Source organism: Neomonachus schauinslandi, chromosome 4 (genome assembly GCF_002201575.2).
Source record: "Neomonachus schauinslandi chromosome 4, ASM220157v2, whole genome shotgun sequence".
In the NCBI taxonomy this organism is placed as follows: domain Eukaryota; kingdom Metazoa; phylum Chordata; class Mammalia; order Carnivora; family Phocidae; genus Neomonachus; species Neomonachus schauinslandi.
Window position 1 is genome coordinate 144,099,926 of NC_058406.1, and position 16,744 is coordinate 144,116,669.

At 37.0% G+C, this 16,744-nt stretch overlaps 1 protein-coding gene across 1 annotated transcript in view; it reads left to right on the top strand.

The window, feature by feature from the left end:
• Positions 1–16,744, top strand: part of SLC26A7 (solute carrier family 26 member 7) — a 114,379-nt gene that overhangs the window by 25,446 nt on the left and 72,189 nt on the right. The window contains exons 2-3 of the mRNA XM_021688346.1: positions 2,582–2,692; positions 4,455–4,627. Of these exons, the coding sequence (XP_021544021.1) occupies positions 2,582–2,692; positions 4,455–4,627 (284 nt within the window). The remainder of the gene's footprint in view (positions 1–2,581; positions 2,693–4,454; positions 4,628–16,744) is intronic.

Here is a 16,744-nt window from a genome sequence, read left to right on the forward strand (position 1 = left end):
GTCGGTTAAGCGACTGCCTTCGGCTCAGGTCATGATCCTGGAGTCTCCGGATCGAGTCCCGCATCGGGCTCCCTGCTCGGCAGGGGGTCTGCTTCTCCCTCGGACCCTCCCCCCTCTCATGCTCGCTCTATCTCATTCTCTCTCTCATATAAATAAATAAAATCTTTAAAAAAAAAAAAAAGAAAAAGAAAATATGTATGTGGCTTATTTCGTGACCCAGAATAATAAAAGAATCGGAATAAGAAAACTTCATCCAGCCCTCTGTGCTTTTTGGAGGAGTGTGTGGGAGGATAGCCTGGGTTTTATGGTTCTTATTTGTGGAAAGAGTTTTTGACATTTTAAAGCACCGTTTATCTGCGTTCATCCACTCCTCTTTTATGTTGGCCATTGTTCATTGTCGTCTTAGCAAAGAAGCAGATTCTGGCTGAGAGTGGAAGGCGCTGTTGCTCAAGGGAAAGGTCAGTATCAGTGTCGGATGAGATGAAGGAAGTGTCTACAGGATTTCTGGTCTTTGAGGTTGTTTTTGTAGAATCTACTGAAGTAATATTTTACGTTTTTAGGTCTAGAGCTCTCTTCAAGATTTGGGTTAAACATGTTACATGGATTATTCCTATTTTAGTTTGGTAAGAGTAGGAGATCTGAAGAAATTCTGTTTTTGAGTGGATTTTGCTATACATAGATTTTGCGGGGGATTAAAGAGAGACGGGGAGAAAGAGAGAGAGGGAGGGAAGCCAGAGGGAGGGAGAGAGGGGAAGAGGGAAAGAGAGAGAGAGGGAGGGAGGGAGGGAGAGAAAGAAAGGAGTTAATAAAACAAACAGATAAATAGGTAGCTATTCACTAGGCAAGAGGTGAGGATCTCACTGCTTCTAGCTCTGTCTATACATTTTCTGCTGCAGATAGAATAAAAATGTAGCCAAATAGGGCAACTCCTATCCTGTTGATATGTATCACATTTATCAAAACTTAGTGTGCATATAATTCATCTAAGATGCTTTTGTTAAAAATGCTGCATGCAATTTTCCTTTGCCCCCATCATTGGTTTAGTAGATCTGGGCGATCCTCTGAAATGTGGGCCACATTTTTTCTTACCTGGAAACACTCAGTATTCCCACAGATGCCACTGAGCCAATAAAATGATACCCAGAAAATGTAGAAATGCTTCTCAAAGTGTGTGTGGAGATATTTTGCTTATGATGTTATCACTTTTACCAGGAAGACTCTCTGAACCAACATTTTCTTGTAGACATTAATGTAATCAAGAGGAAAGGTAGCGGTCCCAAAGTAATGGTTTTTAGAATTGAAATTTATTTATTTATTTTTTTTATTATTAATCATTGTATTAATTTTATTACATTAATAAATAAAAAAATTTGAGGAATGAGATATTAGAATCCTGCCATATTGGGAAAAACCCTGATGCTCAAGGAAAAATTCAAGAGTCAGGAGAGAAGGAGGAGGGCCATGGTTCCGAACTGAATGTGCTGGCTTCCTCCTTAGGATTCAAGCACAGCAAACAAGGGCCTGATTTCTTTGGGCATGTGCTGCCAGTGAAGACGGAGAGACTTCCTGAGAAGGCATGGTTCCACCTCCAATATGGTGCCCATGGCAATGGCTAATGGAGTTTCTTAGCCTGGTGGGCCTGAGGCAGCAACATAGGGGGCTGCATGTTTCTGTGTAATACAAAAAAAGTCCCTTGGAGCTACTGAGACCCCAAGAAAAGAAAACAAAGAAAACTAAGCAGGCTCATGGACTGGGAGAGGGCTAGCAATGGCTGGGGAGACCAGAATGTAGGGATTTTGCAACCAGAGACAGTAACAAGCATGGTGGCCACTGATAAAAGTCACCTACACGATGCCCAGCTACACATCCAGCAGACAGAGCAAGGACAGGTTGAAGGCTAACAATGAAGAGGGAATAAAGCACTTCAACTGGAGGCTAGTAGGACCAAAGTCTCTTTTCTGATATCCAAGAACTTGGGTGATTCTGAGGGAAAAGTCAGGAAAACAGTCAGAAGGAATCTTGAAATTGAATATTTCTTAAAAGTGACCAAAACCAGAACTAGACAGTAGATGTGTTAATAATGTTTTAAATTGCTGAGGAATCAGTCTGTCAGTCAGAATGAACCAGCACGGGATAGATCAGCTTGCTTTGCTCAACGACAGACATGTGGAGGGCTCCAGGGTAAGCTCAAGCTCAGGAAGAGGAGATTTACCAGGAAGCCAATGAGGTGTAACCCTCAGGGCCTCACCAGCCTGGTCCCGCCAAGGCCTTCTGTTTCTTTTCTTTTTCTTTCTTTTTTTTTTATTCTTATGTTAATCCCCATACATTATATCATTAGTTTTAGATGTAGGGTTCCATGATTCATTGTGCATAATAGAATTGAAATTTAAATATGAACTATATGAAGGAATTTCCTGTTACTTAGGATAGTAATGCTAGAATCTCACTGAGCAATAATTAATTAGAATAATTAAGTCATAGTTCCTTTTGTCATTAAAAAAAATCGATATCCATTCTATTTTGTAGTGGACTGTATCTTGGAGTTATAAGATGGTCCTAATTACCTGGGTCTACTTGACAGGGTTGGCCTTTGCGATTCTCTCATCTGTGCACCCAGTGTTCGGTTTATATGGGTCTCTGTTTCCTGCCATCATTTATGCCATATTTGGAATGGGACGTCATGTTGCCACAGGTAATAATTTCTGTCTATGTTTATGCTTCTCATGTTACTAATGAAAGGGACTCAGAAGTGCTCATTAGAGGGGCACCTGAGTGGCACAGTTGGTTAAGCTTCTGACTCTTGGTTTCAGCTCAGGTTGTGATCTCAAGGTCATGACATCAAGCCCCACATTGGGCTCCACACTGAGCGCAGTGACTGCTTAAGACACTCTCTCCCTCTCCCTCAGCGCCTCCCCTCCACGCTCGTGTGCATGTGCTCTTGCTCTTCCTAAAATAAATAAATCTTTAAAAAAAAAAAAAAAGAAGTGCGCATTAGTTACTGATTACATTTCCAAAGCAATTCTAACTTTACTTCTGAAAACCTCAGCAAATATTAGAGCAGGACATTTAACTCTCTGTGCCTCAGTTATTCAATATGTACTGTGACTTATTGCTATATTATTATGTAATCAAGGTTATTTTAAAGATTCTTTGCATTTTTAAGTTGTAAAAAGGTCGTAAGAGAAGGGCATATATTCTGAATTTACAGTGTAATGAGAGAAGGTAAGCTCTTTGAGGGAAAGAAAAAACTATTGAATTTAGTTACTCAAACATTGAAAAACATTTTTTTATGTAATTGATACTTGGGCTAAATGATCTTGCAGGTTTCTTCCAAGCTGGAATCCATAATGCCCTTTAATTAGTATACTCTTACCTTGCCTACCTATGCATTACTAAAGAAAATCTGAACTATCACAAGTAGTCTGATAATAGAGCAAGCTGGTTAAAAACCTGGGTTGTAGAGTTAAATGGTTCTGGGTGTATGTCTTATTTGTTGTTTGCTATCTGCATGACCTTGGACAACATTATAAAGGCCTATTTGCTGCTTTCTGTATAGTGAAATAAAAAAAATTCATATGATTGTAATGAAAATTAGATGAGATAGTTGATGTATAGTGTCTAATTTAGTACTTGCTATATAAGATTTAGTAAGTTAGTTATTATTATTATAAAAATGATACCCTAATCTTAAATATTAAGGTAATAATGATAAAAAATACTTTTAACTAGAAATATCCATATAGGCATTTCTATTTATTTTGTGTGCTTAAGATCTCACCTCTAAGTATGTGTCTATTTCTTCAGTGGTCAGTTTGTGTTATTGATTGCATTGGTTTCCTATTTCTGATGTAACAAGTGACTGGGAGCTTAGTGGCTTGAAACAAGATAAATTTATTATCTATAGTTTTAGAAGTCAGAAGTCTGAAATGAATGTACAGAGCTAATATTGAAGTGGAAGAGTTCACAATTAACCACTGAGCCTACTGAGGTTCTCATAATTATCATCATCTCCTTTATATTTTCCCCAAACCCTGAAAGGTAGGTATTAAATTATCCCCAGCTTACAGATGAAGTAATGCAGACTCAGGGTAATGTGCTTTAAGTCACATTATTGATAAATAGAGGACTTGCAATCGAGTCTAAGCTGTAATCTGAATCCCTGCCCTGAGGATATTCTCTGTGCAGGTCTGCAGAGAGGTGAGAAAATGTAGGTATGGCCTGGGAAGAGCAAGTAGCTGGGTGTGGCTGTGTGTTGAAAGAATATGTGTATATGTAGGAAAGTTTCTGCTTCTTGCCTGGAGTGGAGTGAAGGGTGGATGAGTCAGGGTGCTGATAATGTTTCCAGTAGATCTATTTGGTTTTACACCATGGATTCAACTTTAATGGTGGAATCCAACCATTATCGTTGAGTCCATTACTAACAGAAGATTCCCCCCACCCCCACCCCCTTTTAGGCACCTTTGCTTTGACATCCTTAATATCAGCCAATGCAGTGGAACGGCTGGTCCCTCTGAGCAGCCAGAACCTCAGCACACAGAGTAACACAAGCACACTGGGTTTATCGGACTTCGAGCTGCAAAGGATTGGTGTAGCTGCAGCTGTTTCCTTCTTGGGAGGTGTGATTCAGGTAAGTGGTACTGAGACCTGGGAATGAAGAAAGGGAGGCCATGGAAGGAAGGAAGGGAGGGAGGAAGGCAGGCAGGCAGTTGGTGCTTTGTTTTTATTTGTGTTCATGTCTTTGTATAGATGGATGAAGAGCTGATATGTTTTATCTTTATGGAAACACTGTCTACTACACAGAGTAGTTACTCTGTAAGTGCTAGTTGAATAAATGAATCAGAATCAAGAAAGCAAAGTTACAGAGAAGCGGTTTTTTACTTTTCAAGAACGAACTTTGTAAAAAATGTTTTACAAAATGGAAAGGGCTTCCTTATACGGCAATGAGGCAGTCCTTGTGTTCATACAGTGACCGGATCGTCACTGTGGGATAAGGTAGGAGAAGCTCCTACAATGGGAAGAGACGTGACTAGATTTCTCGGGTCCTTCCCAATTTTTAGAGTTTATGATGTTAACTCCCCAGAGCAGTAACAAGTGGTATTTCATTTGTGCCGAAGACTGCCAGTTTGAGGGCTTTCAACTCAGACCTGCACCAGACTTTGCCCCTTTCAGCGTCAGGCGGCTGTTTTGTTGCCTGGTCTGCTCTAGTTTTTCTACTTCTTCAAGATATCGGGCTATGTAATTTGCTGTTTCTAATCAGTTGTCAGAATTAGATAATTCAGAAGTGTATAGAAAATAAATATAGGACGGTACTGACTCTTAGACACGGAATTTGTCTGATAACCATTTTGGTTTATTCTTCTGTGTTCTAATGAGTTATATGTGCACAAACTTCCTGGGTGACTATTTTCTTAGTTGATAGAGGCTCTGTTTTACAGTGTAACATTATTTATAAGGTCAAATATGGTGTAAAGGCCAACAAGGGAGAAAAACAGTTGATGATTGTCTGGAATTGGAGCGTTAGAAGAAAAGATGTGATCTAGAGGGAAGGAAAACAGAAATTCCTAGAATTACATTGCCTTCTAGCGATGTAAAAAGGGTGGGAGAATTTAGGATGTAAGACCAATCCTAACTCAACTCTTCCCAGTTCTTTAGAGAATAGATTATGTGAGGGCAGCTTTGCCTAGGAAGCTACGGCGATGGCTGTGCTTTCATGAAACACAGACTGGTTGCCTGAGTACCCTATAACCTTCGTTTTATTTTTTCAAACGCGGATGATGTCCATGTATTCTGAGACTTGCACAGGCAAGCTTAGTGGGCTCTTCTCCCTCCATTGGCCACCGTGAGGCTCTGATGGACCTCTCATCTGTGTCCATCTCAGAAATAATCAACCATGTGAATTGGTGATTCAAAAATGGGTATGTTGCCATAGATTTGGTATAGGTTTTCCTCAATTTCTCCTCATTTAAAATAAAATAATAATCTCTGTGTTAACACAGCAAAAATAATATCACTACTCCTCCTGGTCCCATTATCTACCATTCATATCTCTCTTTGAATTTATGATTTTTACTAGGTTTGGACTTTCTGATATTCTTTTAAGCATGGAACAAGTAGTTTTAAGTGTATATTAGTATTTTTAAAAATCCAAGAAAGTATATAACTCACAGTAAGACCCAGCAACCTTCTGCTTCGTCTCATTTTAACCATTTTCCATAGTTTAAAACAATCATCAGGTATTTTGTTATTATCTAGCATATTTGGATTGAGAATTTAAATGATAATAAAATATAAAAGTAAAAGCCAGGATTCTAACAACATAAAAAATAAATGTCTCATTTCTCAGAATGAAACTCCCTAGAATCATGAGAGTAAAACAGGATATTATTAAAGATAATAAAAATAATTTGGTTTTCATGGACTTCTATTACATGTAAAATCTGATCCAGAGAGTCGCATGTTTTGTCTTATAACTTCATCAAACATCTGTTTTCCTTTGTCTTTTGCTCTGATCCTGGATATGTGACCTACGTTTTAGCCAATTTTTGAACAGATGGCTGGAATTTATTTGACCTCCAAACTCATCTATCCCTTGTCAACCAGAACCCTAGGGTCTGTGGGATTTGTTGGAGCCAGCTTTTCGGTCATTTTTCCTTTCCTCCTTCAGATTTGAAACCTCCTGAATATGAGGGCAGTCCCAGGGTTTCCAGCTTCTACAAACACAGACAGTGTTTGTTTACCTTGTTTTATTTATTTTTAATTCCAACTGATGGAACTGTTTAGGTTAATAAAATTATATTAAGGTGTTTGAAATAGTCACATCCAATCTGGTTGACAAATTGTGTATCAGTTGGAAATGCTCTCAGCTATAAGTAACTGAGAACCCTACTATGGGAGGCTTACTTATACAGACATTTATTGCATTTTGTGTTACAAGAGGTCATGGCAGACAACAGGTTCTTCAACATCTGGCAAACCATTCAATTGATGAACTGATCTGCCTTTTTTATTAGATAATAAGGTCCCTTGGACTTAGTGCTTTTCCTCTTTTGCCTTCTCTTCTGGTAGTTCATCAATAACCTTTCCCCCTAGATTGTTGCTTTTATTTATCTAACTTCCTTTCCCATGCAACTGTTTCTCTACTTCTTTATTGGACTTACGTTCCTTAACATTGTTTTAATGATTCTAGTATGTCTTTCTCTTTTTTAGAAGAAACTATGGCATAGAATGATAAAGGAATTAGAATTAAGATGTATACTTATAGTGAACTCTTTTCATACCATAAAATTTCTGATTTTATTTTGAGATTGCTTCTTTTTTTGCCTTTCTTTCAGCTTTCTGTACATCCATAATATTTTGGTTTGTTTTCTACATAAGACATTATTTGGAACACAAGGTTTTTGAGGTTACAGTATCTTAATCTGTTTTCCAGTTTTCATAGCACTTAGCCTAGCACTCCACACATAGTAGATTCATAGGAAAGTTGGTGAATTAAATGAACTATTCAGAATCTGAAAATCAAGAAATAGCAGACATCATGCCAGGTAATAATTTTGTGATTTTAAAAGAATTGAGTCTGACATTTGTTGACTTAATTATTATAACAGGAGGAGACTCTGAAAAAAGGTACATCAGAGAACTGTCATTCTCCCCAGCCCACCCCCAGTCTCCCTGTCCTTTCTGCTTTATTCTCACCCACCTCCTATAGGTAACCTGTCTCGTTCATTTCTCGTTTATACTTTCGCAAAATGAGTGTTTTCTTATTTACCCTTCTTTCTTACATGGAAGTTAGCATTCTTTTTTTTTTTTAATTTTTTTTTTTGAAGTTAGCGTTCTTTTGTGTTTGACTTTCTTCACTCAACAGTAGTATATCCTGGAAATCATTCCATGTCAGATCCTAGAAATGCCATCCATGCTTTTTTATTGCTGCATTGTGCTCGGTTGTATGGATATGCCATTGTTTATTCAACACATCTCCTATATTTGGGCATTGAAGTTGATTCCAGCATTTTGCATTTGTAAACAATGCTACTATGTATGTGTATATGTATTTTCATATTGGTGGTGGTGTCTGTTCAGGGTGAATTCCTAGAATGGGATTACTGGATCAAAAGGTCAATGAATATGTGGTTTTGTTTGATATTTTCAAATTACCTACCAAAAGGGTTGTAGCAGTTTGCATTCCTACAGAAATACATGAGAGCACCCTCAGCCTCACCAACAGAATGTGTTGTCAGATTTTAAGTTTTAATCAACCAGATAGGTAAGAAATCATATTCAAGGGTAATTTGCATTTCTTAAATTATGAGTGATGGCAAATTATAACGTCTTTGCATATGTTTAAGACCATTTTGTATCCATTTTGTAGATTGTATTTTGTGTTCATATATTTTTCTAATTTTTCTATTAGGGTTTTGGTCCTTTTCCCCCCAAATTTTAAGAGTTCTTCATATATTATGGATATTAGCCCTTTATCTGTGATATATGCTACAAGTATTTTAGTCTAATTAGACATGCAATTTATTTTACCATGCAAATGAAAAAATTTATGTAGTTGGATTTATCAGTCACTCTTTAAATTGCCCCTGGACTTTGTCAATATTAGAAAGCTTTCCCTTACACTAAGTGTATAGAAGAATTCACCATATTTTTAAAAATTTATTATTTTCTATATGAATTTTTTTTTAATATTGACTTTTCTGGTCAGTGTGGAGTTAATTCTTGTGTGTGGTGGGAGGTAAGAATCTAATTGTATTCTTTTTCCAAGTGGTTGCCCAGTTGGGCCAGTGACATTTATTAAAAAGCTCACCCTTGCTTCTGTGATTTATGATGCCACCTATAGCATTTCCACATTTGCTTAGATCTGATCTATTCTATTCTATTCTGTTCTATTCTACTGGTCTGGAAATGTATTCTAGCGGCAGGCGCACCCTGTTTTAATTATGGAGACTTCTAGTGTGGTTTAATCTGGTAGGACTGGTGCACTTTGTAGGTTTTACATCTTAGTGTGTTTTTGGCTATTCATGCATGTTTGTTCTTTCTTCTGAACTTTAGCATCAACTTGTCTAGCTCCACTTAAAAAAAGTTGTTGATATTTTCATTGGGATTGTGTTTAATTGACATCTTTATGACATGGAGTTATCTTATCCAAGAACAGATGCCTTTAGTTTTGTTCAAGTCTACTTTTGTTAGACTTTCAAGTCTTTCAGGAGGGTTTCCTCATACGTTTTGCTCATTTATTCCTAAGTATGTCGTCATCTTTGTTGCTATTATACATGGAGCTTTCTTTACCATTATGTCCTTCAGCTTGTTATTGTTTCTGTCTGTAAAAGCTATAGATTTTTTTCCCACTCATTTCTTTATTTAACAAATATATCTGTTAAGATGCTGTCAGCTGCAGAAAATATAATTTATACACAAAAGTGGCTTAAAAGATAGAGTTTAGTGTTTCATATGACAAGAATTCTGGTAGTAGCAGAGTTCCTGGTTGGTTAATTCAGTAACTATAATTTCATCAATAGCCTATATTTTTTATAGCTTCCTGCTATGCCATCCTTGGCCAGTTACTTTTCTTCCTGGGTGACCCCTCAGTCCATGACTGCATGGTTTCAAAATGCTGCCATCATGTCAGGCACCATGTCCTCACACAATCACATCAAGACTCAGCAAAATGTCTCTCCTTGTGCATCCCTTTGTCAGGAATAAAAACTGACCCTAGAAAGTCCCTGGTGGATTTCTCCTGCTTGGAAATATCACATGCCCATTCTTAAATGAATTGCTAGTGGGGTGGGGGATAATATCACCATAATTGTCTTAGACTAATTAAAATTTATCTCTGGGATATAGAAAGGAACTCCTTCTTTGAATACCTCACAAAAAGAAAAGTGAACAAATTGGGATTCTGCTAGTGATAAAGAATTTGATAGTTGTTAGAAACATTAAACATCAGTGCCAGGCACTTAACAACTTTTTGGAACTCTACTCTGGCCAGCTATCTGCTAGACATAGGGAAAACTGGAATGAGAGAATAGGCTCAGGTCACTTTTCATAGAAGATATAGTCTAGTAGGGAGAAGGGTAACTGAACAAGTCATTATCAAGAAAAAATAGTATTATTTTTGGATAAGAAAAGTGAATAAGCAAGCTCCAGTATTGTATACATGTACATATAGGTGCTTGGGTCTGTTCATTATATATCCTGATACCTTACTGAATTGTTTTTTGTTTTTTTACTATTTAAATGAGTTTTATTATTCATTGATTTTTTAAAGTATTTTCTAGAGGTCTTTTACTTTTTTACAAATTAATATAACTCATGATTTCTCTTGTTCAGTTGCATTAGATGGTACCTCTGCTATAATGGTAAATAATAGTGGAAACAGTAGGGTTTGTTTTTTTTTTGCCTTTTCTTGAACTTGCTTAAAATGCCATTAGCATCTCCATTAAGATGCTAGTCTTGAGAATAGAGTATATAAATTTACCATGTTAAAAAATTATTTATTGTTTTACATTTTTGTGTATTTAATAGAAATTAGAAAAAGTGTTGAATATTGATTCAGGCTTTTTCAGCATCTATAGAGATAATCCTGTGATTTTTTTCCCTCTGAAATCTATTGTATGTTATATTAATGGATTTCCTAACATTGAACCAACCTTAAATCGCTCAAATGACTCCCACTTGATCATGGTGTGTTTTATTCTTAATGTGGTTTTGGATTCCGTTTATTAATTTTTTTTAAGATTTTATTTATTTATTTGAGAGAGACAGAGAGAGAGCACGAGTCAGGGGAAGGGCATGGGGAGAAGGAGAAGCAGACTCTCCACTGAGCGTGGAGCCAGATGCAGGCTGGATGGGCTCAGTCCCATGACCCTGAAGATCATGACCTGAGTCAAAGGCAGATGCTTAACCGACTGAGCCACCCAGGCACCCCTGGTGGTAATTTCTTCATAGCGTTCTCTATTTCTTCTATAAAGTTGTCGTGTGCAGCACTCTGTCTCCGGTATGGTCAAATTTGGTAATCTGTATTTCCTAGAATATTGTCCTTTCTATCTAGCCTGTCAAATTTACTTGTATGTAGGTCTTTGATTTCTTATGATTTTTAAACAGTTTCTTGTTTTAATGTTTTCTGCTTTGACATTTTTTAGTTTTATATTTGCACTTCGCTCTTCTTTTTTTTTTGTAAAGATTTTATTTATTTATTTGAGAGAGAGAATGAGATAGAGAGAGCATGAGAGGGGGGAGGGTCAGAGGGAGAAGCAGACTCCCTGCCGAGCAGGGAGCCCGATGCAGGACTTGATCCAGGGACTCCAGGATCATGACCTGAGCCGAAGGCAGTCGCTTAACCAACTGAGCCACCCAGGCGCCCCACTCTTCTTTTCTTGATCAAGTTAGCTAGTGGTTTGTCTATGTTAATTCTTTAAGAAAAAAGTAGGATTTTGAAAGTCTACTTTTTCTATTGCTACCTCTGCTTTTAATTTTATTTCCTTTCTTTTGTTATTTTTTTAGTTTATTCTTTTTCTAGTTTTTGAGTTGGGAATTCAATCATTTATTATAATTTTAAAAGTTTTATTGATAAATGCATTTAGTGCATTTAGTGAATTTTCCCATGCTCTTTGCTTGAAATGTTTTCTATACATTCTGATAGTGTTTTACTGTCAATATTTTTTAGAAATTCAGTACTTTCAGTTTATATTTCCCCTTTCACCCAACAATTATTTAGGAAAATGTTTTAAATTTCCAAACAAATGGGCCTTTTTGTTTTTTAATTTTGCCAATAATTTCTGGTGTTATTGCACTGTGGTCAGAGAGAGCTGTTTGTAATAGTTCTACATTTTCTAATTTACTGATGTTTTCCTTGCAACCTAATATATGATCAATTTTTGTGAATGTTTCATGAGCACTTGGGGAGAAGAAGGCATAGTCTCTTAGTGTATAGCTGTAAGTTCTACCTTATTGATTAAGTTATTAAGTTTTCAATATTCTTATTCATTTTTTTGTCTACTTGATCTTTCTTGCACTGAGAATGATGCATTCCTTACTGTAGGCTGCTTTCACCAGAATAAACAGACTTGCCTTATAGTGGTTTGATTATCTTTTAGGTAAGCTGTTTATGTGTCCATCTTAAACAAAAATGCTTTCAAATATCTCTCATTCATTGTCATTCAGGCAAAGAAGTAATTCCTGTTTCTCTTCTCTCTTACCTTTTTTTTTATATTGCTAGTATAAAGTGCACTTTTACAACCACAATAATGTAATGTGATAGGTTTCTATGTTGTAGATTAGATTATGGGCCCTTTAAAAACAGCTTTATTGAGGTATAATTGCCACACATAAATTCCATGTATTTAGAGTGTGCAACTTGATGTTTTGACATATGCATGAAACCAACACCACAATCAAGATAGTGAAAATATCTGTGACTCCCCTACATTTTTCCTTGACACTTGACCTTCTCAGTGCTTTAGGACCCCCACCTTCCATCAACCATGAATCACTCTGATTTGTTTGCATTTTCTAGAGTTTCATAAAAACATATTCACTGTATTATTTTTTTGTCTGGTTTCTTTCCCTCTGCGTAATTTCACTGTTGTTGATTTTCTAGTTTTTTTGTAATGGTTTTGTAGCATAACGAGGACCTCTGTGATTAGGACTCATGCAGTATCTGATCTTAACTGAACTGTCTGGTCTTGAAATTTTTTTGTTTCCATTTGTACCATCTATTCCTAAGGTACATTAAGTGTCTCATCTTGGAAAGAAAGTCTTTCTGTTGTAACTGATGCAATTTTGTGCTATTAGTGTTACTTTTCAAAAAAAATAAAAAAGAAACATTTTCTAGCCAAAAAACAGTAGCAGCCAAGAGAGGAATTGCTTGCTCACTCACAGCAACGAGGTGTTAATTTCAAGGCAAGGCGGAACCTTTTAAAAATGCCAATATCACTAAGCATTTCTGTTGGGGAAACAAACATTCAATAAAAGTTAAGGCACTTTTTATTTTATTATTATTATTATTATTATTATTATTTTTTAAAGATTTTATTTATTTATTTGACATAGAGAGACACAGCGAGAGAGGGAACACAAGCAGGGGGAATGGGAGAGGGAGAAGCAGGCTCCCCGCAGAGCAGGGAGCCCGATGCGGGACTCGATCCCAGGACCCTGGGATCATGACCTGAGCTGAAGGCAGTCACTTAACCAACTGAGCCACCCAGGCGCCCTTAAGGCACTTTTTAAAAACCATTGTTTTCTTCTCCCTGTAGCTTTTAGTATTCTCATGTTGGGCATCTTGCCCATTACTTTTTCCAAGAACTGAGAGGGGTCTGGGATTGTCCCCTGCCCATTTACTTCTGGAAGTTTTCCCAAGCTCTACTTTTCTGAAGCAACTATGGGACAAGATTTGTGCCCTGGAGGACATAGGTATATACAGCTCCTTTGTTTGACAGTTGCACAAGCATGGGGTGACACAGGTGGGGGTGTTTAGTGGCACAGAGCCTTGTATTATTGTGCTGGTGCATTCTGGAAGCACACAGGCTTACGTCTTCAAGAATGATAGAAACCAACTGCAGACCCAAATAGGAGATTTTCATTTGCTTTTGGTTTTGTACTAAACATTTTTTGGGTGTATTAAATACTGGGATCATGAATATAGGAAAGTTTTAAGATATAAACTAGTTTAACCTGACTATTCAACACATCGTACATACCGCTTCCAGAAAAATCATTGACTTCATCTTCTGAAGTGCAGGGGGAAGATGATCTAAAATTTCTTTTGATGATGTTTCACTATTTCACAACCATTATAGTCAGGAAGTCATTACTTCGTTTAATCTGAATCTTTCCAGCTGTATTTGTACCTGGCGAAGCTAAGGAGTAATACACTTAAAAGTAGAATTATAACATCTTTAAAATTATAAAAATGAAAATTTTTCACATTGAAAATAATAATAATAATAATAAAAGTATTTATTATCCTACTATATGCCAAGCTCTGTTCTCATCTTAGTGCATGTATTCATACATTCAATCCCCATCATTTTATGAAATAAGTCATTTTATTCTTCCCATTATACAGATGAAGATGCTGAAAGGTGAAGTGACTTATATTTAGAATCTCACAATTAGGAACTAGCCAAGTAGGAGTTGGACTCCAGTATAACAGCCTCTTAACTGCTATGCTAGCTACCTGGCTTTCTAAACTCATACTGAGACAGGAAGCAAGGAAACTCCATCCAGTAACTTCTAAGGCCAGGCATTGTGTGTGTTCTTTCCACATTTTACCTCCTTAACGGTAGCAGCAGCCTCTGCACTAGGCGTGACTTGAATGGTGGGGCAATGGCTTTGGCTGGACAACTGTGTGCCTGCCAATTCTCCAGGCACTCAAGGTCCTTTTCCATGTCACTTGCATGTCCTTCAAGGCTCAGCTTAAATAGAATCATCTTAGAGAAGCCTTCCCTGATATCTCTGGACGTGGTTATAAGTGATTACCCCCACTGCCTTCGGTAAGACATTGCTCATGACTTACACGATAGGACTTTTCTATCTACCGGGAAATATTTTCCGCATATTTACACCTGCCTTTCTAGACTCTGAGTCTCTGGAGAAGAGACTGTTTATCTCTATAATTCCAGTAGCTAGTATTTAATAGATGCAAGTTGAATAATTTGAATAAGAAAAAGGTCAATTAAATGTTAATGATATCACTTATGTTAAGTAGCCAAAATTAAATTGAGATTTTTTTTTTTTTTTACTTTTATCAATTTACCATTTTCTCCCTCTATCCCTCTCCAGAATATAGGGAATGTGTTTATATCTGTTTAAACTGTAAACAGTTATTAATGAAAAAGGAGTAAGAAAATGTAGTATAATTTTCTAATTTGATTATGTATTTTGTCAGATCCGTCCCACTGAAATGTGAAGACCTAGTCAGTGAAATCTCCCACCTCTTCCCACAGCTTCCCCCATCCACCACCCAGTGAAAAATAGAAATACAACCACTTCCCATACCCCTGTGTCTTTTAATACTATCATGCTCCAATCATCCCATCCTACAATGTCATTGTTTTCTATAACTGGGGCAGAAAGGAAGGCAGACGGGTCAAATCACTGTCCACCCTTAGCACTTCTGATTCTCATCGCCTCTTGCGTTAGAGGCTTTGTTTTCCAGAAAAGTCTGAGAACTGAAAAGATTATGGCGCCTCTTTCAACCATGTAATTCCAAATAAAAATAATTCTTAACCCCAGTGAATTTCTGATATATTCGACAATAAAAAATCAAATGAAAAATAAACTGTATTTCCTAAGCCTATGATCAATTTGCCTCCGGATTATCTAACACTTGGCTCATTTCTGTTCTCCATTCCTGCTGTGTCCAGTTTAGGTGCTTTTCTGTCCTTTTTCTTTTAGTTTCTCCTATTATACTGACCTATTAAATGGCCATTTTTTCCACATTTTATCATCAGATTAATCCTACCAAAGCCCAGCTCTTATTTTTGAGCCAGTGTGCAACACACTTCTTGGCAAAACTAGGTGTTTAATAAATGTATGGAAGAGTGATGTCACTCACTCCTGCAAAACTCTCTTTTCACTACTTTTAAGGTGCTCCATATTCTGACTTCAAAATGTCTTACTTTATTTTCTGTTACTCCCTTTAGGCTAGTTGTGCTCCTTCTGAACTAGCAGCTGTCTTCTGAACATATCCCATGCTGTTCTGCTTTATACTCATATTCTTCCCTCTTTCTGGAATGCTTTCTAATAACTTCTCCCACTTGGATTTCTTCTTATGTGTCAAGGCACAAGTTTACCCCCTATCCAGCATAATTCCCTTCTCTCTCTGAAATCTATGGTGTGTTTTCTATTCCTCTCTTTTATATGTGTGCACACTTGTCTTGGTGTGGTTATTTACACACATGTCATACTTTTGAAGCCCAGCTGTCTGAGATCCTCTAAAGGTCTCTCTTCTCCCCCATGCCCACGTGTGCAGAACTCAGGAACTCGTCACGAGCAGTACACACGTTGGGGAAAAATGTCGATTTACCTGAAGATTCTGTAGAAGACGTGGAGGAGGTTTTCTTTTCTTTCCCTTTTTAAAAACCTTTTGTTTTAGAATAATTTTAGATTTCAGTAAAGTTACAAAGAGAGCAGAGCTACCACCTACCCCATCCACCTACAGTTTCCCCTATTATTAACATCTTACATTGGTGTGGTACATTAGTCACGATTAATGAACCCAGACTGATACATTGCTATTACCTGAAGTCCATATGTAGTATTCAGCTTTCCTTAATTTTTACCTAATGTCATTTTTCTGTTCCAGGATCTTATCCAGTACACCACATTACATTTAATTGTCCTGTCTCCCATTAGGCTTCTCTCTCTCTCTCTTTTTTTAAAGAGTAAAAGTAGATTTAATGAGGGAAGACAGAGAATTTGGTTTTGCACACTTTAAGTTTTAGACATCTTAGTTACATTTTGAATACACAATAAAAGGTCTTAAAACTGAACTAGATCTACAACATTGTAAGCTTCTACAGCTTAAGAGATTTTTCTTAGAGAAGTCATGAATTTTTTCCCCTTTATAGACTTTTGCAACCTGTTTTGAACAGAACAAGTTGAAACAGGTTTGCCCTGTAGAATATTAAAAGAGCATGGACTTCAGGGTAAGATCTGATAGAGAGGAAATGTTGAATTCTGACTCAGATTCCTCAAGAGTGGAACTGATGGTTGTTATCCCTCAGGATGTGCAAGGATGAAA